The sequence below is a fragment of the Lygodium microphyllum genome, chromosome 25, assembly GCF_053477565.2.
Source record: "Lygodium microphyllum isolate KBCC chromosome 25, Lygodium_microphyllum_v1.1.10, whole genome shotgun sequence".
Classification (NCBI taxonomy): Eukaryota; Viridiplantae; Streptophyta; class Polypodiopsida; order Schizaeales; family Lygodiaceae; genus Lygodium; species Lygodium microphyllum.
The window spans coordinates 65,070,969-65,098,654 of NC_141159.1; the positions used below are offsets into that span (position 1 = coordinate 65,070,969).

The window sequence follows — 27,686 nt, forward strand, 5'->3', positions numbered from 1 at the left end:
TGGTGTCATGCGGCACAATTAATAGAGATATTGAAGATAATGACCTTTCTCTTTCCTAGAATCACACTAAGGTCTCTCTCTATAAAAAGCATGCATGGTATCAAAATGATGTTGCAATCCATCCATATAATCAAAAAGCAACATAAAGCAAGATTGAGATGACTTTTACAAGTTGTGCTCATGGCCACACGATCCTATATACAAAAGCAATAATGTCCTCAATGCTAAGTCAAAAAATTTGGTGAGGGGTAGATTGTGAGAGGGGTTGATTGCCTCTTTGTACATGTAGACTATGGTTTGCTACTCCTCCTTTGACATCAAAATTATGGAGAGAAAAGTTCATGGTGAGAGGGAGTGATTGCCTCTTTGTACATGTGGACTATGGTTTGTTTTTGTCTTTAGCAACCTTAGAAATGCCATTTACTAAGGAGTTGGAGTATCAATCTGCCCATGTACGCTCTGACCATGGACGCATGAGTCAAAAAGAAACACTAGATATTTTAGCTCTTATCCTCGAACCTTCCACTTTACTGCCTCTCTTCATGATGGCTCTTGAACCAATACCCACCACATTCTAGGGCTATCCCGCCCCATAGCCCCAACAAATAGGCTTGTGTTGCATAAAATCCTTAGCAGTTCAAAGAACTCTTTGAACATGGCAATGGACAAGTTTGCACCAAGTCCTATTTGATTTCTATAATAACCTCTTTGTCTCGCTGATGCAAGAGCAAGTCTTCGATGCTGAGGAGATAAGTGACTCTAAGAGTTAACTCCCTTTTACGTAGATTTTTCCCTACATTTTTGTGAATGAGCATATGAGTGAAACTTGGTGTAAGGGAGCTACTCACATGAAACCAATTGCATTGTATACCCTAATTTGAGTCTCCCTTGCATAGCATTGTATGTATAATAGGGCACTTTGCTCATTGAAAATCCAGTAGGGCAACATTCCAAGTAAAAGCCCTTGCATTGTGTAGCAAACTTTCCTCCTCATGGACTGTATTGATGCGGTCTCTTGCCCTTCCCTTCAACATGATCCTTAAGTAACTTCCTCACTCATGACAACTTTCCCTCATCATCAAGGCCCTTGAGGGTGGTTGTTTACTCCTTGGCTCCCTTTCTTTTAACCACGAAGGGGAAGAGGCTTGTGAAGTTTTCCTATTGGGCTCCCTTTTTATGCCTAAAAGGGGATGTTAAGCAATCAAAAACCAAGACAAAACTATTTCCTCAAGTATTGGCCAATTTTATTAGCATTCCTATAGCCCAAAAAAAGAGGATTCAACTTATTCCTTTCTTTTAGAGTTTGGTAGGACAAAATAGGGCAGCAAAAGGGGACAAACACTTTTCATCCCCTTCAATCATCATGGTGCCACCAGCACCATCATTCCCTTCAGTGCTAGCTTACCATCACCAGCCTTCTCAGCTCTCCACCTGCTCCACCACCCGGCACCACTTGCTATCATGTCATTGTTCTGCCTCCAAACTCAGGTTTCGGCACTGCCTTTCTGTTGCAGGTTTCTGTCCAGCTGCTCCAACCATCTCCCATAGCTGCCACTTCATTGATTGCTACTGTCAGATATGATCACCAAAACATAGCCAAGTAACACCTCCATGCTCCAGAGCTAAAACCTGCTGCATCAGAGACTCACACTGCTGTTGGCTGCCACAAACACAGGTTTCCAGCCTGCCATGTCATCATCAATCCCCAAACTGCTGCACTTTAAGCCCCCTACTGGAAGGCTTCCATCAAACATCCAAAACACTTACATCCTAATGGTGCCTGACATCAAGCATTGGCTGTCTGTTCAGACTTGGCATCTGTTCAAGTGATGTCACACTCAGCCTTGTTTTGGTGGCATCTAATACATTGTAAAATCTTCCTACCACAAGTCAGATCTACACATCCCTGCAAAGCATCAGCTTCTCATCCATCCTTTCAGCTGAAACTGCAAACTTTTTATACTTAAGAGGTGACAAAGGAGAGCTGACTCAAAGTAGGGTCTCTTTGTTGAGAACAGTACAAGAACTGGAAGCTAGTCTTCAGGTCGCTTCAGACATGCGCATTATTACAGATACGCATGCACTGCACTCAGCCAAAACCTTAAGATTCTGCCAAATAGGACACTGAATATACAAACTACTGTTCACAAGGCTGATGTATTTCACTGAGGGTTAAGAGCGTGCAAAAATATAGATTCCGAATTGTCCCTAGTCAAGTTTCTAAATGATCAAACTTCCCTGTGCTGATTGCTTATGGGGCCAGCAGCATGTCAAGGCCATATATACGATGCTGATTGTGTACAGTTTGTCAGTGTACACTTGAAACTATTTGAGTATAATACACTATGGAAACACTTGCTATATAAGAGGTTTCACCCAACACTTTCCCTCCCTGATCTGACAGTTGACTCTTTACTGATATCCACATCATTTGGTTTTTGAATGCTTGCTTACACTATCACTAGGAAGCAGCAAGCAGTGCAGCACATTAGAACCCTTGCTTGAAACCAACATAGAACTAAAACACTTTCAATTTCTCCTCTCTTAATTGAAAAAAAAAAAATCAGAGACTGACACCACACTTGCATGAGCAAAAAGGCAATAATGTAATCACAAACATGACCATTAATAAATGTTGACATCTTAGCACACTTACCTAGTTCCTCCGGATGACTCAACTGATACTCTGCCAAAGTATGGAACACACTTTGTGCATTAGGTGTCAAACTTTGAAGAACCAGTAACGCACTCCTTGCACTCTTTGCTGCTCCAGCTGACACCAATATTAGAGGCATGTGCATAGTCTCAACCGTGTAAGGGACATAAGTTGGAGTGTTGTGCCAGCACCAATTGAACTTAGTGTTGGACGTGCTTTTGTCCCACACTGTCAATGCAAAGAAATGCAATTATTAGGGGAGCTCTTCTACTTAATCAACCAATTTCTAGGACTGCGGTACTCTCATTGTCAAAGACTATGTATGTCTTTATGAATCAATATCTATACCTTTGCTTTTTTATTTCCTTATTCCTGCATTATGCATCCATCCACTCATTTATTCAACCATTTTTTGACTGCCTAGTTGCTCATTTACATGTAAACTTTAGTACTTTGAAATGTCTTACAGTCTTTTTAAGTAACAGAACGTCTCCTTTTGAAGATTCTAACAACTTGTCCTTTTTGTGAATATATGCTAGGGTTTGCAATGAGGAAACACAAAAAGTACAACCACAACTAAAACACAAAGACTCAGATAGTGACATGCAAAACTCCGACCCTAAATGCAAAACGCAAAACTTAAAACACAAAACGAGAAACTAAATATTCAAACCCCAAAACACACAAACACAAACATAAAAGATAGAGAACTCTAAAGTGAATGAATGAATGCTGTAAATGAATCAGAGAATGTACAAAATACTCAAGGGCAAAGCTGTCCAATGAAGAAGCTTAACAAGACATCATGGGATCCCAAGTAAAAGGTGTCTAAGACATTACGAATCAATTACGTGTTGTTCGTGTATCTCGCACAAAACCAAGCTTCCACAATATCTACAAGATACTCTTTACAATAGCACTAGCTCTGATACCATGTGAAGTTATGCTAGGGTTTGCAATGAGAAAACACAAAAAGTACAACCAACACCATTGAAACACAAAGACTCAGATAGTGACATGCAAAACTCAAACCCTAAACACAAAATGCAAAACGCAAATCGCAAAACTCAAAACACATAAGCACAAACAAAGAAGAGAGAGAAGTCTAACGTGAATAAATGAATGTTATAAATGAATGAGAGAATGTACAGAATGCTCAAGGACAAAGCTATCCAACAACCTTGGTGGCTCTTGTGGAAGCACGCTAAGGGAGGTGTCAATGTGTGTCGTCCACTTAAGATGGATCCTATCACGAGGACGTGAAATTTTGTTTGCTTTACTTAACATTTGGATTAAATTTTAATTAAATGTTTATGTGTTGCACATGTGAAGTGCAACTAAGATTATTTCATATTTACAAGCCAAGGACCCAAGAAAATCAATGGATGTCAAAGGCAAAAGTTATCTTAAGTAATGTTGCACAAATACTAGGTGGTATCTGGTGCCAAAAACTAGCCTAAGACATTTTATTAACCATAAGTTTGAATTGGTGACACTAAGGATTTGGCATTCAATGATACTTAATGCAAATCCGAGGGTTAAAGAAGACTCAAGGACACTTGGGAGATGAATTGGCCTAGCCAATTTAATTGTTGGCTGGTCAGATTAATTTTATAGGCACTAAAATAAATATTAAATTAATTTTCAAATTTTTAGCACTACAAGTTAATTCAATCATGCACATAATGTTGAAAATTTGAGTTTGGGAGGCTACCAGTTGGCAAACTTGCCAATCTAAGCTAGTGGAGGCTATTGGGAGGTTGAGGGAGAGAGAGAGAGAGAGAGAGAGAGAGAGAGAGAGAGAGAGAGATCATTCATTGCTGCATTGACTCGTGGAGAAGCTGTAGCAAAAAGTTCCCATCAAATTTTGGCCATTTCCAACCGATTGTGAGCAATTCTAGAGCATGTGACAACAGCCAAGGTTCCTCTCATTTGGGCGATATCCCAGGACAGCAATAGGCGATAGCCATTCTCGGCTTCTCTAATTGCTGGTGACAATTCTTGTGGTTGTCAAAACAAATAGCTGTTGTTTTTGGCTGAAATCAAGCAACTTCTCATGAAGAATTTCTTATTGTTCTCTCTCCTCAACATTCTCTCTCATTTTCCAGCCATTTCCCAACCTTGCTCCAAAGATCTTAGCATTCTAATCCCTTGAGGCTGAGAAATTGTATTCTCCGCTGTAAACCCTAATTTACAGCAAATATTAGATTTGACAATCTCAAGAAGCATGCCAAGAGATTGAAGCCTCAAGACTTGAATTTTCAAGGCTGAGAATTAATTCTCAGCAAGATTCAAGTGAGGGTCCAGCTAACATTCAAATTTGGGGCACATTACATTTCCCAAGGAGTTGGTGAAGGCCAATTGCCAGAACAAAGCAAGGAGCAAATCAATTTAAAGACTTGCTGGTCATTATTGACAGCAAGGGGCTTTCAGATTGCGAAGGGGATTGAAGGAATCCCATTGTATTTGAATTCGATTGCAACTATACCGAAAGGTGCCCCGCCAATTTTGGGACCAACAAGGTGTCCAATGTCCAAGATTGATTAATAAATGTTTGTGTTTCAGCATTTCATTAATTATTGCTAGCTGTAATTAAGTTATAATCAGATTATTACCACCCCTCCATGGAAGGAAAGCTAGTTTCATGACTCCCTTGATGGGATTACATCAAATCCTTTGAATTGGTGGGCCCGCGGCGCCTGATTGCAAGTCAAAAGCTTTGCATTATTGCTGAAATTGTGCTCAGCTCTACTGATTATAGCAAGATTGTCTTCACGCGGTGATACAAGATCAAGTGGTGATGAAGCATTTCAATTAGGTCAATCACGTCGTGAAAATGTGAGAAATGACCCAAATGCAAGGACTTCCATACCTCAAGATGTTGATGACCAGCAAGAGGGTGAAGAATTTGATGATAGGTTCAAAGATCGGAAGAGGAAAGCAGCAAATCTTTTTGCTGACTTAGCAAAGGATCCTCAATTTTCTCAATTCTTGAATACCCCAAAGAAGGACAGTAAAGGCAAAGAGAAGAAGACACCTTCCAGTGCTTTGGAACAGCCAAAACCACAGAACGAAGTGCCCAAGCCTCCAATGGAAGAGCCTAAAAATGTTGATGAGCACAAACAGTTGGTACCTGTGGGACAACAAGTACAAATTCATGGCCAACTTGATAGTGCCAATCCATGGGAATATGTGCAAAAGGGTATTCATGCAAATGCAAACATAGGACAGTAAGGATACTTTGGTGGTGGGACCATTTTTCATGCAATGGTTAGTCAAGGACCACATACAGGAATGTATAGCACAAATCCCTATGGTATGCAACAGCCAAATACATGGTTCTTAACACCAAACGTATCCGGGTATGTCAAGTAGAAATACACAATCTCATGTATGGCAACATAGGCATGATGCCTAGGGCACAAAGTGGGCCATATGGAAATGTATCTACACCCCTTGGGGCTATTGGAGCACAAGGATTTAGTATTGGCCATGTAAATGCATCTAATAGTACTCATGCAGCAAGTGCACCCTTTCTGCAGCAACTTACTTTATGACAATTTGACTCCCATAGGTCTAGCAAAGGACTATGTTGAGGCCCGAGGGTGGCAAAAGTGTGAAGTTTGAACTTTTCAATGGTGTATAAGATAGGCTGAAAGCTCTCACTTTCATACAACAATTTGATGCAACCTATTCAAGAGGCAACTTCACAAAGGCATTTAAAATTCATAAGGCAACCACATGTTTGAAGGGAAATGCATTGCAATGGTGGTCTACACTTCTTATTTAGGGAAGAGCACCTACCACTTGGGTTTAAGTTCAAGCGGATATTTGCTTCAAACTGGTTGACATGCACATTTGAATTGGACATGATGACGGCATGGAACCAATTAGATGCAAAAGATTGCAAAAACTTAAACCAATACAATAAGAAGTTCTAGGATGCTTTGCTGCATGTTACTTCTTCTCGGTCAATTCCCCTTCATGAGCAAGTGGAGAACTATGCATGTGGTTTGCCAAAGGAAAATCGAGATTTTTGCATTAAGTCCACTATTTCTAGCATGTCACAGCTTATAGGAACTGTTACTACAATTGATACATTGCTGCATGGAAAGGATGCAAGATTCAAAGACAATGATGCCAAGTCAAATGCCAAAGAGATAAAGGCTAAGAAAAAGAGAAGATCTAATAATAAAGCTGAAAATCAAGGCAAACCTGAAAATAGGACTGGACAGAGGAGTAAATGGCAAAGAAAGTTCGAGAAAAATGATGCATGTCGTAAGGAACTCATGGCTGCAAATAAACGCTTTATTTGTGAACAAGAGAGGCATATGGCAAGGAGCTGTCCTAATAAACAACGAGCTGATAAGATGCTAGAGCCTGACGGATCTGGTCTGAGCGAGCTAAGGGTGAGCACGTCAAATATTGCACAGAGAGCAGAGAGCAGTAGAGAAGAGTGTGAGCATGACACACTGGATGATCGGTACAAAGACGATTGTACTACCTTTTAGGTTTTGATAATATATAAAGTACAAGAGTGTAAGGGTACGTTCACACCTGAACACTGTAAAAGGCATAGTGAGCCTTTATTCCCAACAACCTCCCACCTAAAGGTAACGTGACTGAAGCTAGAGAAAAGAATCAACTAAGTCTATGTATGTACAAAGCTGAAAGACACATATACTATCCAACCCCCATCATCTAAAGGCAATGAGCAAACTACTAAGCTAGGAGACCTTTCGTGAGAAGGTATGTAGGATTATCATATGTATGTACCTTGACAAGCTCAATGCCTTTACGATCAAATACATCCCTGATGAAGTGATACTTCACCTATATGTGTTGTCTTTGCATGAAAGACAGGATTCCGTGCTAGCATGATAGCACTCTGACTGTCATAGTGGCAGATAGGAACCTCTCAAATCCCAAGCTCTCTCACCAGACGTGAAAGCCATAAAGCCTCTTTGCATGCCTCTCTGGCAGCCATATATTTTACCTCTGTAGTAGACAGTGCAAGTGCAGCACACTTTTGCAACCTAGATATCCAAAAGATTGCTTCTCCTGTGAACATAAACACATAACCTAAAGTTGACTTCTTGCAGTCAAGATGGCCACCATAGTCTACATCCATGAAACCAACAACAGATGACTTATGCTTACCAAAGCAGATACACAAATCTTTTGTCCCCTTAAGGTATCTCATGATACCCTTCACTGCTTTGCAATGCTTTTTGCCAAGATATACCATGTATCTGCTAACTACTCCCACCGCAAATGCAATATCAAGATGTGTAGCAACCATAGCATACATCAAGCTACCAACAGCTAAAGCATAAGATATATTGGCCATTTCAGCCTTACCATCATCTGATGTAGGGCTGTCATCTGCACTAGGTTTCACATATGGAGGCAACGGTACACTAAGAGCTTTCCCCCCCTCCATATTGAAACGTTGCAGAACTTTAGCAATATACTCCTGCTGTGACAATGATAGCACTCTATGTATGTGCAAAGCTGAAAGACACATATACTATCCAACCCCCATCATCTGGCAACAATGAGAAAACTGCTCGACCGGAAGACCTTCGTGAGAAGATCTGCATGGCTATCATCTGTATGCACCTTAACAAGCTCAATGCCCTTGCAGTCAAGTACATCCCTGATAAAGTAATACTTCACCTGCATGTGCTTTGTCTTTGCATAAAAGACAGGATTCCATGCTAGCATGATAGCACTCTGACTGTCACAGTGGAGGAAGAACCTCTATAATACCAAGCTCTCTCACCAAATGTGAAAGCCATAAAGCCTCTTTGCATGCCTCAGTGGCAACCACATATTTTGCCTTTGTAGTAGACAATGCGACACACTTTTCCAACCTAGCTATCGAAGAGACTACTCCACTTATGAACATGAACGCATATCCTGAAGTAGACTTCTTGTAGTCAGGATGGCTAGCATAGTCTGCATCCATGAACCCAACAACAGATGACTTCTGTTTACCAAAACAGATACACAAATCCTTTGTACCCATAAGGTATCTCATGATACCCTTCACCGCTTCCCAATGCTTTTTACCAAGATATGCCATGTATCTGCCAACCACTCCCATCACAAATGCAATGTCAAGACGTGTAGCAACCATAGCATACATCAAGCTACCAACAACTGAAGCATAGAATATCTTGGCTATTTTAACATTTCCATCATTTGATGTAGGGCTATCATCTACACTAAGTTTCACATATGGAGGCAATGGTACACTAATGGCTTTCCCCCCACCCATATTGAAATGCTACAGAACTTTAGTGGCATACTCTTACTGTGACAAATAAAGAAGACCCTTCGATCAATCTCTGAGTATACGCATACCAAGAATGTGATTGGCCTCACCAAGATCCTTCATATCAAAGCTATTGTGTAAACTCTACTTCAAGAAGTCCAAGGCATGAACATCCTTGCCTGCAATCAACATGTCATCCACATACAAAACCAAGAGAATAAAGCTGCCATCTACTACCTACTTTGTGTATAAGCAATGATCAACTTGAGAACGATGAAATCCATGAGATTGCATGAATATATCAAATTTGTGATACCATTCTTGTGGTACCTGCTTCATCCCACACAAACTCTTGTTGAGTTTACATACCGTATGCTCTTTTCCCTCTGTAGCAAAACCTTCAAGCTGCTGCATATAGATCTCCTCATGCAGATCACCATGTAACAAAGTGGTTTTTACATCCATCTGTATGAGTTCCATGTCTTCAGATGCAACCAAGCCCAAGATGGTTCGCAAAGTAGTCATTTTGACTACAAGAGAAAAGATTTCATCAAAATCAATTCCATGTTCTTGCTTGTATCCCTTAGCAACCAGGCATGCCTTATACTTTGGCAAAGAACCAGAAGTGACTTTCATTTTGTAAACCCATTTGCAAGGTAGCACTTTTTATTCTTTTAGCAAATGCACCGAATCCCAAGTGCCAGTCTTCATGAGGGATTCCATCTCTGATAGCATTGATTTGTGCCATTTCTTACTATCCTCTCTGTCCATTGCTTCCTGGAAGCATAATGGTTCATCACAATCTATTAACATAAGCCACATAGATTACACCAAGAACGAACCTATCTGCCTGTTTTTGCACTCTGGTTGACCTACGAACCCAATGGTGAAGATTTGCTGGCTGTTTAGCTTGCAAGTATGCATCGACAACTTGCTGTTCTGCAGATTTAGCATGTTGTACAGCCGGTTCAAGTTGTTCCAGAGGCACGTGTTCTTGCTGAATTTGTGGGACATCATGGGCAAGATCCTGCTGATCATTTTCAATATCATTTCCTGCATTTTCAAGGACATTTATAATAGGTATTTGCTGCTGTCTAACAAGCATTCTTTGTTGTCCTATTGGTACATCCTCCCGAAATACAACCCTTCTGACCTTTGTTCTTTCGGGCTATTTGTGCATGCGATCTTCCCATAAGATAACATCATTGTTGCGTACTACTTTTCTTTTCTCGAATCCCATAATCAATACCCCATCTCATCTTCATCACCATATCCTAGGAAAATATATTTACAAGACTTTGGCTCAAGTTTATTGCGTTCTTCCTTGCGAATGTGCACAAATGCCTCGCAGCCAAACACTCTCAAGTGAACATATGACGGTGGCTTTCCCGACCACTCTTCTTAAGGGACTTTCCCTCCCCCCCCCCCCGCCAAGACCTATTTGGTGACTGATTAATCAAGTGTACGGCTGTCATAACAACCTCTACCCGAAATCCATGGGATAAAGAAGCATGTGATAGCATTGTACGGACCTTGTCTTGAATGGTCTTGTTCATATGCTTTGCAATACCATTTTGGGGTGGATTATGAGGGGGAGCTTATTTAATCCCTTTGCTGTCACAAAAGTCTTGAAAGGCTTTGGACACATATAAGCAAAGGCATTTTAATGTCTTGCTAGTCTGATTTTCAGCAAATGCCAGGAATTTTTTAAATTTATCCAAGGCCTCGTTTTTGCGACAAATTGGATAAACCCATACGTTGGGTATAGCATCATCAACAAAGGTAATAAAATACTTCTTTCCCCCTAAAGATAATCCTGGCATTTGACATACATCTAAATGTATCAACTCTAAGGGTGAAGATCTTAGAGAAAAAGATATTTTATGTGACGTTTGAGCATGTTTACCATAAATACAATGATCGCACTGTTCAAAATCAGCATACCTCAAAGACGGTAAATAATCCAAACGAGAGAGCACTTTCATTCCAGATTGACTCATGTATCCCAATCGGCTATGCCACAAAGAAACACTTGGCTGCTCAGTTATGGCGACTACATGGTCATGCACACTAGATACATGCAAGGGATACAAGGTATCACTTTTAGACCTCTTGGCAACAATGTGAAAGCCCTTACAAATTTTCCATTTGCTATCCCCAAAGGTGGTGTGATAGCCTTCATCATCTAGTTGCCCTGTGCTTATCAAGCTCTTCTTGAGTTGAGGTACATGTCTCACATTATGCAAAACAAACACGGAGCCATGCTGAAATTCCAGTTTCACACTACCAATGCTTGCAATTTTACATGCATAGTTATCCCCCAAGTGAACAACACCACGTACACCACCATTGTGGTCAGAGAACCACTCATGATGTCATGTGACGTGAAAGGACACACCTGAATCAAATATCCAAGTATACATATCATCATCAAAATCTACAATCAATGCATATGCACTCAAAGAAAGAACCAATAAGTACATCACCATCACTGTCAGTGTCATGAGTGACTACATTAACCTCTTCTATTTTCACATTGCTCTTCTTTGTAGGTTGACTATCCTTGTTTTCAACCTTGTTGACTTCAATGTTTTTTGTTTTTGCCCTTCTCTTTCTTCAATTGAAAACAATCCCATTTGTAGTGCCCTTTTTTGCCACAATGATGGCACTCCACATTTTTTCCACGAGACTTGCTACATGCTCTATTTTCAGAGCTGCCCTTGTGCTGAAATCTGCCTCTAGTGTGTAATGCATTAGAAAACTTGTTTGCTGAGTTATTCTACCTATTGAGTTTTTCCATCAACAAAGAACTCTCCACATCAGAGTATAACAGCTAAGCATTTGAATTACTCAAAGCTGTCATGAAAGTATCCCAACTTTCAAGCAAAGTACATAGCAAGAAAGTAGCCTTGAACTCTTCATCAATATGGAAATCCAAAGCAATCAGTTGACTGAAACTTCAGTTAAACTCATTCAAATGTACAGACATGGCTGTACCTTCTTTCATGTTGGGAAACTCAACTGCAGAGTGACAAAAGTTCGAGGAGTGAGTGTGAGAGTGTGATGACTAGAGAGAGAGAGAGAGAGAGCAAAGTTAAGTACGATTCGATATGCGTGTACCAACCAATGTGTGTTGGTACACACAGAATAAAATGTGTTTATACTTAGGGCACGTAAGGGTGCATTCACATGTACAATGTGCGTGTACTATACACGGAGGTTAAACCGAGCCTTTATCCCAACACTTTCATGCAAAAGTCCATTAATTTTTTCAGCCAATAAACCTTGCCGGCTACACTTTTCTAAGCATACAATTCTTCAAGCCTTTGCCACATTGCATATGCCGAATTCAGCTTCTCAATGTTAAAGAGCAAGTTGTCTGACACTGAGAGCTCAATGGTAGAGCGAGCAAGCTCGTCCAAGTCATCCCACTCGTCTTGTTCCATGTTAGCTCGTTTGATTCCCTTTGTTTTGATGGGCTTTACATGTTTCTTCTACACCAAGACATTGTAGCATTGTTTTTGCCAAATTGCATAATTATGTGCACCCTCAAGCTTCTTAATGTGCAAGAGATTACTGCTATCATTGTTTCCAGCCATAATTTGCAGCCCCAAATTGACTAACTAATCACCAAAGGTAAGCCCAAATGTGACACAAGTAACCATAGTACACAAAAGTACCAACCAACAATGAAAAAATCCCGAGATTGCAGAAATTTTAGATCTGCAAATAGATTTTGAGAGTTAAAAGGGTGTCTATTGCGGCACTCCTTCAATTACTGACACATTTAGGGACCAAGTCACTAGTTGCATGTGAAATCCCCAAAATTTCACTACAATTTCTACTCTAAAGGCATTCCTGAGCACCAATTTGACAATTTTGATCAAAAGCCCCAAATTTTTAGAGGATAATCTGTCTAGATTGCATCAATACATGTACCCAAGTACATGTACCAAATATTTGTTGCAAATTCAAGGGATTTTACAAAAGCCCCAAATTTTTGGATTCAAAGCGCACAAATTTTAGTAAAATTGAAAAAATTCCACTAAAATGTGAGAATCCCCAAAATTTCTCGAGCAGATGTGCACCAAATGTGCAATTTCTGAGTCGGATTGTATTGTCCCGCACTGAAGTTCCCAAATCAGAGAAAAGCCCCAATTTGCTTGGGCAAAATTTCACTTTGTGTCTTTGCCTGTGAACGCCTGGTAGAGAAGGGAGAGAGAACAAAAATTTCAGATTTTTTTAAAAAGAACATTGGTTGCTGTCCCATTTGTCGCCTAGCCACCCAGAACCGGTCGCCGCGTGCAAGTCTCGTGGCACACTGGTCCTGCTCGCATGTGCCAGTCCTGTCTGCCTAGTTGCATTTTGTCAGCTACCTAATGACCTCCTGTCGACTCACCACCTAACCTATCATGTGCCTTGCAGCGTCTACAAACTACCGCCTGCTACTCGTCGAGCCCGCCTACAACTCTTGCAACACCTGCCCACCTGCAACACCTGTGACACCTGCGACAGCAGGAGTCTGCGTGTCAGTGTGGAGATGCTTCCCTATCCCGTGGTCTAACGCTCGTCACTAGAGTACCAGTTTGTTAGAGCCTAACGGATCTTGACTGAGTGAGTTGATGGTAAGCACATCAAATATTTCACAAAGAGCAAAGAGCAATGTTTGGTACAAAGACGAGTGTACCACTTTTTAGGTTTTGATAATATATAAAGTACAAGAGTGTAAGGTTGTGTTCACACCCGAACACTATAAAAAGCATAATAAGCCTTTATTCCCAGCATAAGGATGATAGCAAGGGAAAGAAGGGCAAAACCTCAACTACTTTAGTGTGTGATGTAGTGGCAGATCAGCCCAATGATGATAGCACTAAGCTTTCCAAAGCATGGGGCAAAATTAGAGATAGGATCCATGGGTGAGATTGGTATGGCATGTAAGGCACACGCAAAGCCAACCACTCCTATCCTTGGAAAGCTTCATTTGCACATTCAAAGTTGAGGACAGAAAAGAGTTCTTTATTGTACCTTTGGAAGAATGTGATGTCTTGCTTGGGATGCCTTGGTGCCATCCTCGGCATGCACTTATTGGATACTCATGATAAAATTGTGACCCTTTATCATAGAGGCAAAGTTCATACTTTGAATGTGAAGTTGAAAGGGGAATCTATCCCTCATGTATCTACTTTTGCCATTTCCGAAGTAATGAAAATCATCTTTCAGCCTACTTGATTTTCACTAAAGATAAAAGTGATGATGAAAATGTTGGGAATGTGACTCAAATGGATAAAGATCACGTGTCATTTCTGAAAATATATGCTGATTGTTTTTCTCAAGCACTTCCGAGGCAGCTATTGCTTGAAAGGCGCAAGAATCATAGCATAGACTTGCTCCCCAACACTAGCCCTCCTAACAAGCTACCGTATAGAGTTGGTGCAACCTAGCAAGAGGAGATTATGAGTCAGCTGAATGAGCTATTAGAGAAAGGGCTAATTCAGCCCAACTCATCTCCATTTTGTTCACCAATGCTTCCATTGCAAAAAAAGAATGGGTCATGGCACATGTGCATTGATTATTGTGCGTTGAATAAAATCACAATAAAGAACAAATTTTGGATCTCTAGGATTGATGGCATCTTGAATAGATTGCAAGGGAACTTTCTTGTCATGCCAATTGGGCTGACTAATGCTCCTACCATGTTCAATAGAATGATGAATCGCACTTTTCAACAACATAGGGCATTTGTGGATACTTTCTTTGATGACATGATTGTCTTTTCAAAGAGACCGAGCATCGGAAACACTTGGCAGTAGTACTTAATGAGTTGTATAAGCTTCGATTGTTGATAAATGACAATAAAAGGGAATTATTCTTGTATGAAATCCACTTTTTGGGATGAATTGTATCAACAAATGGCATAAGTAGAGATCCTGCAAAAGTTGAGGCAATTCATTCATGGCCACATCTCAAGAATACTCATGAGATTTGTAGCTTGATGGGACGTTGTTCGTACTACAAAAAGTATGTACAAAACTTTGTTGAAATTGTTTCTTCATTGCATGCTTTGCAAAAGAAGAATGTGCCTTTCAAATGGACCGCAATGAAAATTTCAGCATTTGATATGTTGAAAGATAAAATGACTTTAAATCTTATGCTTGTGTTGCCCAATTTCATGAGGTCATTTGTTGTGTAGTGTGATGCATGTGGAAATAGCATTGAGGCTATTCTAATGCAAGATGGCCATGTAGTTGCTTATGAAAGTTGTGTTCTCGAGCTCTTGGCAATAATTCATGTACTATCTACGTGAAGACACTATTTGTTAGGGGCCGATTTCACAATGCAAACACATCATCAGATGTTAGGGTACTTTCTAACGCAAATGAAGTTTTCAAAGAAGCATATGGGATGGGTAAACTTTTCTTTACGTTTCATTTCCAGATTGTACACATTGATAGGAGAAAGAATATAGTGGTTAATGCACTGTCGGTTGATTCAAACTTTGCAAAATAAAAAGGCATGAGCACTTTATGCTTAGAGAGGGCTTGTTGATGATGCATGGACAATTGTGTCACGAAGTAATTGAGAGCCAAGGTGATGACTGAGAGTCATGCTCCTCCTTATGCAAGGGATAGAGGTATCAATACCACAATTAAGACAATAGAGCACTTCTTTTATTGACCAACTTTGAGGCATCATGTTGAGCAATTTGTCAAGACATGCATTGTATGCCAGAAAGTAAAGTATAATATGCAAAAGATACCAGGTTTATTGCAACCCATGCCTATTCCAAACAAGCCTTCGCAAAACATTGCTATGGAGTTTATCTTTGGCTTTCTCGTACATCTACAAGGAATGATAGAATATAGACTATAATTTGTAGGTTCAATATAAACAAACCCATTTTATTCCAATGAGAAATAAGATAAAGACCGATCATATCATAGGTCTTTTTGTGTAGCATTTGTTTAAGTACCATGGCATGCCAGGTCATCATTGATTGAGACTCATAGATAACTAGTTTGGTTTGGAAGCATAACACCAACCTTCCTCCTCGGATAGAGTAGTAAATAACTTGATTAAGCACTAATTACACCAAGCATAAAATTCAAATAAACTAAAAATACATACTTTACCACTTTATTTTTGGACATTGGACACTCTATTGGCACCCATTTCAGCATTTCTTTATCTTGTATTACAAATGGAAGAAGTACATCTAAGATCCTCTCGTCTCCTCCGCTAATCCAAGTGCCTATTGCTATCTAAACTAACCAACAAGCCTCCAAACCAATTTGCCCCTTGGTTTGCTTGGGGATTGGCCTTCAAACTACCTTGAAAGACAAATTTAGCCCCAAATTTAATATTGCCTAACTCGCCTTTTAAATCTCACTGAACTTCTCAATTTCAACTATTGGAATTCAAGTCCTAGGCTCTCAATTCTAAGCATGCATCCCAAGTTGGCTGTCAAACCCTAATTTCTATTGTAAATTAGGGTTCACAACAGAGATCGACGGAAATCTCTTCCTCTAATGGCTCAAATTATTAAAAAATGTTGAGATAACTTGGGAGATGACTAGGGGATGAGAGAGAATGCTATAGAGAGAAATTTCAAAGTTTCATCACGAGAAACATTGAAAAGCTATTACTACTCTATTGAGCTAAAACACGCTTTACAACTGATTAACATCTTTAAATAGCCCCACAACATGCTTTGTTAATGAAAAACACAAATTTGGTCCACCGTTTGAGAGAGTTTCAATGGTCCCCCAAAACCATAATTTTTAAGGACACCCTTCAATATTTATAAATAGACAAGCTACCCACCATTCAATCTCATTCTTTGGTGCATGTTTCTCACTCTACTATTCAAATTTCAACTATCAACCACCTACCATCTATTGTCCAATCATCACAATTACAATCCATCACTATTCAATCCTAGGTTGCTTATTTTTAGCTATCGCCCTGCTATTTGAAGGTCTCCATCTGCTACATCATCTACACCTGCTCGAACTGCGTTTTCAGCATCTAATGCTAAGCAACAAGTTGTTGCCATCTCTCCCATCGAGCAATAGCATCTAAATGATCCCTGGTGGGGCTACAAATCACATTAGCAACCTCTTTTTGCTCTCTAACAACCTCATTTTCTCTCATAATCATTGGAATAAACTTCTGTCAACCCCTAAAAACGTTTTTTTCACTTGCATGGACAAGTTTTGCCAAGTGGCAACCTTCTAATTCTATTTTTCAACATTATCTAGCTTATTAAATTAATTTTCAAGACATTAATTTTGAAAATTAATATAACAATTATTCTAGTGCTCAAAAAATTAATTTTACCGGCCAATAATTAAATTGGCTAGACCAACTTGTCTTTCAAATATCCTTGAGCAATCATTGACCTTTAGATTGGCAATTAATTAATGTCAAGTCTCTGATGTCACCACTAACATTAATGGTCAATAAATTGGTCTACGCCAAAATTTGATACCAAGTATCACCTAGTACATATCAAACATAACTTATTACAACTTTTGCCCTTGGTACTAACTGATACCTCAAGGTCTTGGGTCCCAAACTGTCAAATAATTAACTTGCAACTCACATGTGCAAGTCACATTAGCACATTTCATTAACTTTTAATCAAATACTAATCAAAGCAATAAAATTTCATATCCTTATGACGATGGGTTTGTTTGAGAACATATGCACTACGTTGAAATTCTCTTCATCCTTCCATTCACAAATTGATGATCAATCTGAGAAGGCTAACTCCACAATTTTGGATCTTTTAAAGTGCTATCACAAAGGGCAATGGGAACAATATTTGCCGAGTTTACATACAATAATATAGTGTATAGTTCCATTGGTAAGGCTCCTTTTGAGGTAGCGAAGGGTGGTAAGAAAGTACCCCCTATTTTGCACACAAAAGATAAAATATTTGAGGTTGATCACTATGTGGAGAGCATGGGTGCAACTTATAAGAAGATTAAGTATACACTTCAAAGATCACAAGAAAAGCAAAAGGAGATAGCTTTATCGTCATAGATATGCTTTGTAGTTTGCAAAGGGTGATTATGTATTGCTACATTTTAAAAAGGCAAGGCTGAAAAAGATGAAGATTAAAGAGATATTGTACCCAATGCTGAGTATGAGATACTATGGGCCATTCCAAGCGTTGAAGAAGATTAGTGATGTATGTTACAAGTTGAAATTGACCCTACATAGGGGGATACATAATGCCTTTCATGTGAGCTTACTAAGGCCTTTACATGGTGATGTGCCAAAGGATGTATTTGCTGAAATTCAACCCAAGGTTAAGGACCTAGATGAGATATTGATACCTGAGCAAATACTCCCACACAAAGAGCAAAAGATCAAGGGTAAGATTTCTAGAAGGTATTTAGTGAAGTTTCAAAACTATTCACCAATGGATACCAAATGGATGGAGGAGTAGGACTAGGCAAACCATCCTCAATTGTTGCAACTTTACCTTGATGCTTTCCAATTAGAGTCGACTTTGGATCAGGCTGAAAGTATTACCTGATGTTCATGAGAGAGCAAAAACCTCTGCTCCTCAATGATGGACAACTCTAGATGTAATGGATCTCAAATATATTCAACATACATTCAAGGTATTGTAGTTGATAGTATGCTTGCCAAGGAATCACTATTCAACGTACTAGTCACTATGTTTAGTATGCATATGGTATGGTTTATTATCTATAGCTTTAGAACTACATTTCCATCACTTTATGCTCGATCTAGCATCAATCATGATCAACATTGGATTATTGGTTTTTTATCATTACAGACCATTTATCTTATATTGATTTGTAGTAAATGGTCATTAGTTTTCAGTGGTGTTCAGCTACTTCTATGGACAGCTACATGTATTATTATACCATTAATGTTTCAAACATGGTTTATGTAATACTATGGTTTGGTTGTGCCAAATAAGTCGAGCTCATAAGTAATGGATGCATCCCATGATATTTTGGCAATGCTTTTAAGATACTTGATGAGTTTTATATGCTATGTTATGCTCGCTAGCAATTTTCAGCATGTGTTTGACAATAGCATGGTTTAGCAGTAGTCGCCAATGTTGTCTTTACTATGATGCCTTGTGAAAATTCCAATGCACTACTTTGCTTTTATGTATTCGACAGGAAAAGCAAGGACGATTGTAAGAATTTTAAGGGAAAGGGCTATCACAAGGACGTGAAAATTTGTTTACTTTACTTAACATTTGGATTAATTTTTGAATCAAATGATTAAGTATGTGTTGCACATGTGAAGTGCCACCAATAGGATTTCATATTTACAAGTCAGAGACCCGAGAAAACCAATGGATATCAAAGGCAAAAGTTATCTTAAGTAATGTTGCACAAATACTAGGTGGTACCTAGTGCTTGAAATTGGCCTAAGACATTTTATTAGCCATAAGTATGGGTTGGTAACACTAGGGATATGACATTTAATGGTACTTAATGCAAATTCAAGGGCTAAAGAAGACTCAAGAACACTTAGGAGATGAATTGGCCTAGCCAATTCAATTGTTGGCTAGTCAAATTACTTTTTTGGGCACTAAAATAATAATTAAATTATTTAAAATTTTAAGCTGAAAACTAATTTAGTAATGCAAATAATGCTGAAAATTTTAGTTTGGAACACTACCACTTGGCACACTTGCCAATCTAAGATAGTGGAGGCTATTGGAAGGCTCAAAGATAGAGAGAGAGAGAGAGAGAGAGAGAAAGAGAGAGATCATTCTTTGCTAAATCCAATTGTGGAGAAGCTATAGCAATAAGTTGCCATCAAATTTTGGCCATTTCCAACAAGTCATGAGCAATTCTAGAGCAAGCGATAGCAACCAAGGGGTCCTCTCAACTAGGCAACAGCCAAGGACGGCAAGCAACAGCCATTCTAGGCTTCTCTAATTGCTAGTGACAATTCTTGTGGCTGTCAGGATAGGATAGCAGCTGTTTTTGGCTGAAGTCATGCTACTTCTTGCGAGGAGTTTCTAAATGTTCACTCTCCTCAGCATTCTCTCTCATTCTCCGACCATTTTCCAACCTTGCTCCGAAGATCTTAGCATTCTAATCCTTGGAGGCTAAGAAATTACATTTTTCTCTACCATAAACCCTGATTTACAACAAAATTTAGGGTATGATAGCAACCTCGAGACGCATGCCAAGAGATTAACCCTCAAGACTTGAACTTTCAAGGATGAGAATTAATTCTCAGAAAAATTCAAGTGACGGACCAACCAACATTCAAATTTGGGGCAAATTTCATTTCCCAAGGAGTCGGTGAATGAAATTGCCTAAGCAAATCAAGGGGCCAATCGATTTAAGACTTGCTAGTCATTATTGACAGCAAGCAGCTTTTGGATTGCGAAGGGGATTGAAGGAATCCCATTATATTTGAATTCAATTGCAACTAAAGATAAAGAAATACTAAAAGGGGCACCACTTTTGGAGCCAACAAGGTGTCCAAAGTCCAAGATTGATTGGTAAATGTTTGTGTTTCAACATTTCATTAACTATTGCTTGTTGTAATTAAGTTATAATTAAGTTGTAATCAAGTTATTACCACCCCTCCATGGGAGGAAGACTAGTTTCAAATCCCGAGTGCAATAACCACCAATCACGGAGCAAAGGCTGATGTAAAAAAAGTGCTGAAAACCCAAAAACGACCTAATACAGATGATGGAAGTTTATCACCCATAGTAGTGTGAGGCTAGGCGACAGATGTAGACCATGTAGCAATAGTTGTTGGGGGCTAGACATCTAGTGAAAGAGGGCTGATGGCTGAAACCTACAAGACAAGGATGGGGCTGAATGGGAAGCCTGTCTATTTATAGACATCGAAGGATCCTCCCAAATTACAGTTTTGAATCAAGATGTAATGAATTTTTAGCTCAACACTTTTTAATTTTCTTTGCTAGCAACATAGGTCTTTAAACAACAAAAGACGTTAGTATCTCCCTTCCTCCCCTTCCACAATCCCCATCTCTTCCCACCTCTCCCTCCCTCTTCCTCACAACCACAAAAATGGAGATAGGATGTGACACAACTATATTAACCCTATTCATCCCTTCATATCACACATTTCCAAACCTTTGGCATGCACAATCTTCAAAACTGGACAACACTTATGCCAAAACTTCATAACAAAAGGATTGAAAGAACCTTAAGAATAACGTGGGACTTTTAGCACCTTCCCTTAGTGCACTCACTTTGTAAGGAATCCCCCTTTCAAAAGTGAGTCTAGAGAGCTCCTAGACCCAAGAATCATATGATGGAGATGATAGGACACACCTTGATGGCCATATAGACATTCTTGAAGATTCTTGTTCTACATCTTTTTATGCGGCTATATGAATACAGCATTCTGAATTCCTTTTCTTAAGCTTGAAAGCAACTCACCTAGAAGGAGAAGCAAGAGAACAAAGGGATATCATTGTATTGTTGAATTATACACAAACCCTAAGTCACACCCACATGAGATCCAACCATCTTTCACTAACCAATGGTGGAGTACACATAACAAGTGGGTTGTATAAGAACTTGCAACACTGTTGAAGCACAACAAGAATAGCCTCTCTCTCTCTCTCTCTCCTTCACTCTAATTGGATGTACATTGATGAGTCCTCTGCCTATTACAAGACCAAGTCCCAAAAATAAGCCACTAGTAATTGAGGCTTCGTACCCAAACATGAGGGTTTACAAGTAAAAACATGGCTGAAGTAAAATCCTCATTTCAGACCCTAAAGACTATAAGCTAATATGGATTGTGTGCTAATGAAACAATGCTTAAGTGTTTATTGAAATTACACAAGCAAATGTAGATTTTTACGCAAAAGCAAACTAAAACGCCTATAATGCATTGCTTGGGCACTCCAATACACACCTAAAAGGTCATGGTAAAATTGAATCCAAACACTAGTTTTTAGACAAGTACTTGTACTAGTTTAGACATTTTAATGGTAGATATAAGATTGCTGCATTACTACATCTTTTTTTCTTTGTCCAAATTGCAAACACTCAAAACCAAAACCTTCAGCCTCTAGACTCTGAGGTCATATCTATGTAGGCCTAGATGGCCACTTTTTTTTTCTCTATTATGTTCACTTTTCAGCTATGCTTATGAATTCTATGGATGTTATAAGTATGGAAGGGTTTAAATTAAGCCACAAAATCAGCAATAAACATGCTCTATATTGCCAGATACGTGAAAAGGTACAGAATGGCCCACTAGGCATTAACATAGCAAACTTTGTGTCCACTTGGGAGATGGAACTAGGGCTTGAGATGCATGAGTGGGATACCCGTACGTATAGATCCCCATGGATGGTTGGATTGGGGGATAAACCCCCACCACCAATGTACCTCCACTACCTAGATGTGCAAAGCAAAGAATTTGAAGGTATAGGATGTGCCTATGTTTGAAGATCCCCCCAATGTGGTGTATGATTAGACAAGTGGAACAGTGAATGGTGAGGTGAATAATGGTGTAAATGTAGATATAGGTGCAACAGAAGAAAAGGGTGGGATGGGTAGAATTGGAAATTCACTTTTAGGAAATTGAAAATTAGAGGATGATGGTTGAAATGATGATGCACCAACTTCATTTTAACTTTGAGAAACAAAACTTGAAGAAGGAAAATTTTTGTTTTTCTTATACACATCTCTTCTTGTGTTTACAAAAAGTATCTATCCTCTCAAGACTTAGACTAATATGAATTAAGTGAAGAGTACCTTTCTCTTGAATATTACCAACATCTTGCATTAAAGTTGAAACATTAAAAGCAAAAACAAAAACAAACACTTTGTGTGTATCTAACAATAGAGTAAAAGAAGGAGAACAACATGAAAGTTTCTAACCATGTTTGCTTCTCCAAGAGGATGGTCAATCCCATAGGGATGTTCCATTCCATCCTACAAAATCATTAGACCTATGTGCAAAATCTAAGGGTGAATAAACAATGTTATCTTCTAGTTATTGTTGGGCTCAATGAGATCTCATAAGGTCTATAAACACCATGATAGTTAGAGCTTAGATGTCTTTCCACCAATGTCAAAACCTCACAAGATAAGTTATGAAGCCCACTCCTCCTCAATTCTTGACATAGGACATTTTGAAGACTAAATTGGTATGGATGTATTAAACGTCATCTTCTCTCTAATATTCATATTACTAATGACAAGCTCTTTAGTCAAGGGCCTAGGTTTCTTCAGTGGGCACCTAGCTCTAATACCATATAAAGAAATGCTTATCTGTGGATAACAAACACAATCGTATAACAAAGCACACATTGATATAGATTCTACGATTGTGTTTGTTATCCACAGATAAGCATTTCTTTATATGGTATTAGAGCTAGGTGCCCACTAAAGAAACCTAGGCCAATCTATATCAATGTGTGCTTTGTTATACGATTGTGTTTGTTATCCATAGATAAGCATTTCTTTCTATGGTATTAGAGCTAGGTGCCCACTGAAGAAACCTAGGCCTTTAATTGGAGAGCTTGTCATTAGTAATATTACTAGTAACGAGCTCTCCAATCAAGGGCCTAGGTATTACTAATGGCAAGCTCTTCAATTAAGGTTTCTTCAATGGGCACCTAGCTCTAATACCATATAAAGAAATGCTTATCTATGGATAACAAACACAATCGTATAACAAAGCACACATTAATATAGAATGTGTTAGTGTTAGGGTAACTCAAAGACAATTAACACTGATGACGAAGATAATGAATGAATAATAAATGTTCAATGTGTACCATGCTCAATGCAACAAACATACTAAGCAAAGGTGAAATATTGACCCCCGAACTCCTATGTCTCTGGAAGTTAGAGAGTGTATTATACTCTAACAAGTCCCAAACACAACAACAGTCTCCATGAATGTCTACCAACAACACATATAGCTCAAGTATGGTCGAATCAATGATGACAAACACACAACTAGAATGCAGAATCAAGAACCCCAAGCTGAAATGATGCATGGGAGCAAGTGTTAGGCTAGAGAATACAAAATGCAACTTCAAATGACACGTGGAAAGTTGGGCAATGGCTAGTTGGAGCAGTCAAAAGTAGATCTTTAGCTAACAATTTTAGCAAGTGACAGCAAATCTATGCAAAGTATGGTGTGGCACAACAAACCAGCAATTAAAATCAGGGTGAAACAATCGCCAATTGATGGAAAAGGCTGGACAAAAGGCGCCAATTGATGGACGTGTGTGGGCGGCAGCTCAAATTGAAATATCATCCTACGAATGAGGTGTGGACAACAAAGATATGACACTTGCAAATTGCAAAAACAAGATTGAGCCAATGGTGGGCAGCCTATCTATTTATGAATGGATGGATCCAAAGGTTTGGCTTATGTGACACATACATTCTCTAGGATCGCATTTTTTTAAATAAAAGTATGGTAATTTTGAGTTTTGGGGCTGTAATACAAGGGAATTAAGTTCAGAATGTATTTTTAGCTTAACAAGAGAAACATTGCATAGTTCTTCCTACCATAAGTGAAGCATTAGGTAGCTTCATCTAACAAACAAGATGGAAATTTTGGCCCTTAGATGGATCATGGTAACCTCTTGTAAGCATTAATTTGGATATGCAGCCTTGCATCTCACCTTTCCAATTTCACATTCCAAATCCCACTCTTTCACAAGATTTGAACATTCTCTTTTGAATTTCAAATTGTAGATTTAACTTGGTAGTTTTCTTGCACAATAGCTTTTCATTATAAGCAAGGCCCAAACAATGTTTAAAATCTTGAAGGAACAAGTCTCTTGGGCTGTAATTAAATGATCCAATAACAAAACACTTCCAAACATTCTATCAACTAACTGCAAAAAAGACTCTAATGTGGTCACCTACTACAAGGGGAGGCTGCCCTTAACAACGCAAGAGATGTAAGCATACACTATTACTACTAAGATGCAAGTGGTGATGATAACAGTGGCTAAAATAATGCATGATGATAATGATAATGATACGCGTTAGATGGTAATGATGGCTAAATTGATGCCTAACTTTAGGATCCTCTGGTCATAATGATCATGCAACTTGTGCATAAGTACATACTTTGCGCATGCTTGTCAAAGGTGAATGAGGAGAATATGAACACACATCCTAAGTGCAATTTAAGATATCTAGGCATTGGTCAAACTCAAAAGTATTGTATGTGATGTGCCTATTGTGTAATAAGGATATGATGTTCTTTCCTTCTACAAATGATGCTCGTACATCAACATTCCTTCAAAGTGAATATATGCATAAAAGTATATCAATGGTTATTTCTCTAAAAAGCAAAGAGAAATTTGTCAACAATCTATCAACAATGATGACTTGTTTACCAAAACTAAAAGAATGTAAACTTACGAAGTGACGCATTGATGTGGTCGACAGAAGCTACAAATCGAATTTGATGACAAGCTGCTAGATTTGCAAACATCTGTTGTGCATCATTGTCACGTAAACTGGGTCCATCAATGTTATGCACCACCACATAGACATATATATTATCCTCTTTTTCATTGAGGAACATAAACAGCTCATCTAAACTGTGTGTGCTGGCTAATCTCTCTCCTGATTTAGAACCAGTTTTCTTGCAGCTCCTTTGCTCCCATAATGCCTCAACTACCATAAAGACCACCTAAATGTGAACAGCAACAACAATCAATTTTCCTCTCTAGCTCTGCAATACCTATAAAGGAACTATGCTTTCAGGTAGAAAACTAGAATTATCCAATCATTCGATAACAAGGCATTGCATGAACAATTAGAGTTATGAGACAATAAAAGGATTTCAAACTACTAAACTATTCAATGACAAAAGACACGTTAAGCAATTAATGCAAGCTATTTTATCGATGAAACCAATAAAAGAACGCCAAAGAAGGTGTTTTGGGGCTGGATTCTGCTCTCTTCCTTTACCATCAAGCACCTATCATTCAATGTCTGTAAACGTTTTTAATGAATCTTATATCACACCAGTAACATTGGCTGCAACGATTACACTCATCAAAGAGTTACTACAAAGAAACAGACTTTGGCAACTCACAGATTTTACATTCACGGTGGGAAGGTAGCCATTGACAACAATCACAGCACCATCTGAGAGAGTAGATGCTGCAAAATCCTCCAAAAGGGCTTTCTTTGATCCAAAACCATACATCAACAGCCCAAATCCACACCTGCACCAGGTTTGTATCAACAAATGGCCCTTATGCTTGTCCAATAAATTCACTGACAAAGAAATGTCAGACTAATATAGAAGCATGTTTTGAAAGGCATTTCCACTCAGAATCCAACTCAGAGCCGCAATTGACCCAACACTTATCTCCACAGAATTCCATAATCATGGTTATGTCAGAAATGCAATTTTCTCCCAGAACTTGAATCGACACCAACTGAGCATGCTAGATTGTATATAGAGAGGGCCAAAAAGAACTCTTGCAAGATAGAGTTTATTCCACTGAATTCAGGAGATAATGCTGACAGACCTGAGCTGAAAATGCCACTTTGGATACAGCAACTTGTACTTGTCCATCAAGGCTGCCTGTTCCTTTTCATGTTTCACCAGCACTTTTGATAGTGCAGCCCTCAATTCCTGGTGGTATGCATCTGAAAGCAGTAAGCAAGACTGCTTCAAAAGAGCTCTATCTTGTTTCTTTATGATGAAAATGTCTCTCAAACCATCCAACGGCCTAGTTGAAAGGGAAGCCTTACATGCTCTTCCACCAAGTCCAAGTCTGAGATCTTCTTCCCACGATTCTTCCCTCCATCCGTCGTGTCTCGAGCCCTTGCGTAGCTTTGCGAGAATGGGACCTCTCCGGTTCCGTCATCCACATTTTGCATCTCCACAACGTCAACATCGGCAGGTGCATTCTGCAATCATCGAACTTGAAAACGTTTAGAAGGATGATAATATCATCATTAGCCTCCGGCCGTTGAGTAAACCGCACGATTCGTGGTTCGGCAGCCATTATAGGCGACGATTGCCAAATGCACAAACAGCAAAACGTTCCTTGTCGAATGGGCTCGTCTTATTGGAAAGCATTTCAGAGGCATGGCGTACCTGGTCACAATCTTCATCTAGATAGACGGAGCTGCGCTTTCTGGGCCGATCGTTCTGTTTCTTCATCGAAGGCGTCGTCTGCTTCTTCTTCATCTTCAGGTCCTCGTCGTTTCCAGAGGCAGCCTGTCCCTTCTTCTTCGCCATCGCTACAAGCAGCGCACAGACTAATGGCGGGAAAGTCTTTAATTGTTATAACTATAGTATATTTATTTTTTATTATTACCAATAATCATCATTGTTATTATTGTATTATTATTACCATTTCTAATTGTTATTGTTAATATGATTATGATGATCATGATGATGATGATTATTATTATTTTGGCCAGCCACTCAAGAATGGGAGGCCATAGCACTTGATTGTTGTAGGGGTTGAAGAATTTTCTTTGAGGATGTTATTTTAGAAATTGTAGAATGATTGTTTGATTGACTTCTGTTCTTCTTGCAATTTGCAATTTGCAAAAGGTTTCCTTTTCGCTTGCCTCCCTAGTTGTTTTTGCTAAGTGATAATAAATATAGTTGCTAAATTTGATTTTACTTTTTACTTGTTACTTTATTAATGCAATTTTAATGTTCTCTCAACATTTTATCAGTATTATCTTAATGTTTCCTCAAAAGTGTAATTAATATTAGTAGCATCATTGTAAGGGG

The 27,686-nt window shown here is 39.0% G+C and overlaps 1 protein-coding gene across 3 annotated transcripts in view; it reads right to left on the minus strand.

Moving 5' to 3' along the window:
- Positions 1–27,197, minus strand: part of ORC2 (origin recognition complex second largest subunit 2) — a 59,646-nt gene extending 32,449 nt beyond the window's left edge. For all 3 annotated transcript variants that reach the window (XR_015688714.1, XM_087667158.1, XM_087667157.1), the window contains exons 1-6: positions 27,036–27,197; positions 26,687–26,845; positions 26,461–26,567; positions 26,019–26,151; positions 25,337–25,610; positions 2,657–2,884 (exon numbers count right to left, since the gene is read on the minus strand). Coding sequence is in view for 2 of the 3 variants with exons in the window: in XM_087667158.1 (XP_087523284.1) it covers positions 2,657–2,884; positions 25,337–25,610; positions 26,019–26,151; positions 26,461–26,567; positions 26,687–26,845; positions 27,036–27,179 (1,045 nt within the window). In the remaining variant the exon portion in view is untranslated. The remainder of the gene's footprint in view (positions 1–2,656; positions 2,885–25,336; positions 25,611–26,018; positions 26,152–26,460; positions 26,568–26,686; positions 26,846–27,035) is intronic.
- Between the last annotated feature and the right edge of the window lie 489 nt (positions 27,198–27,686).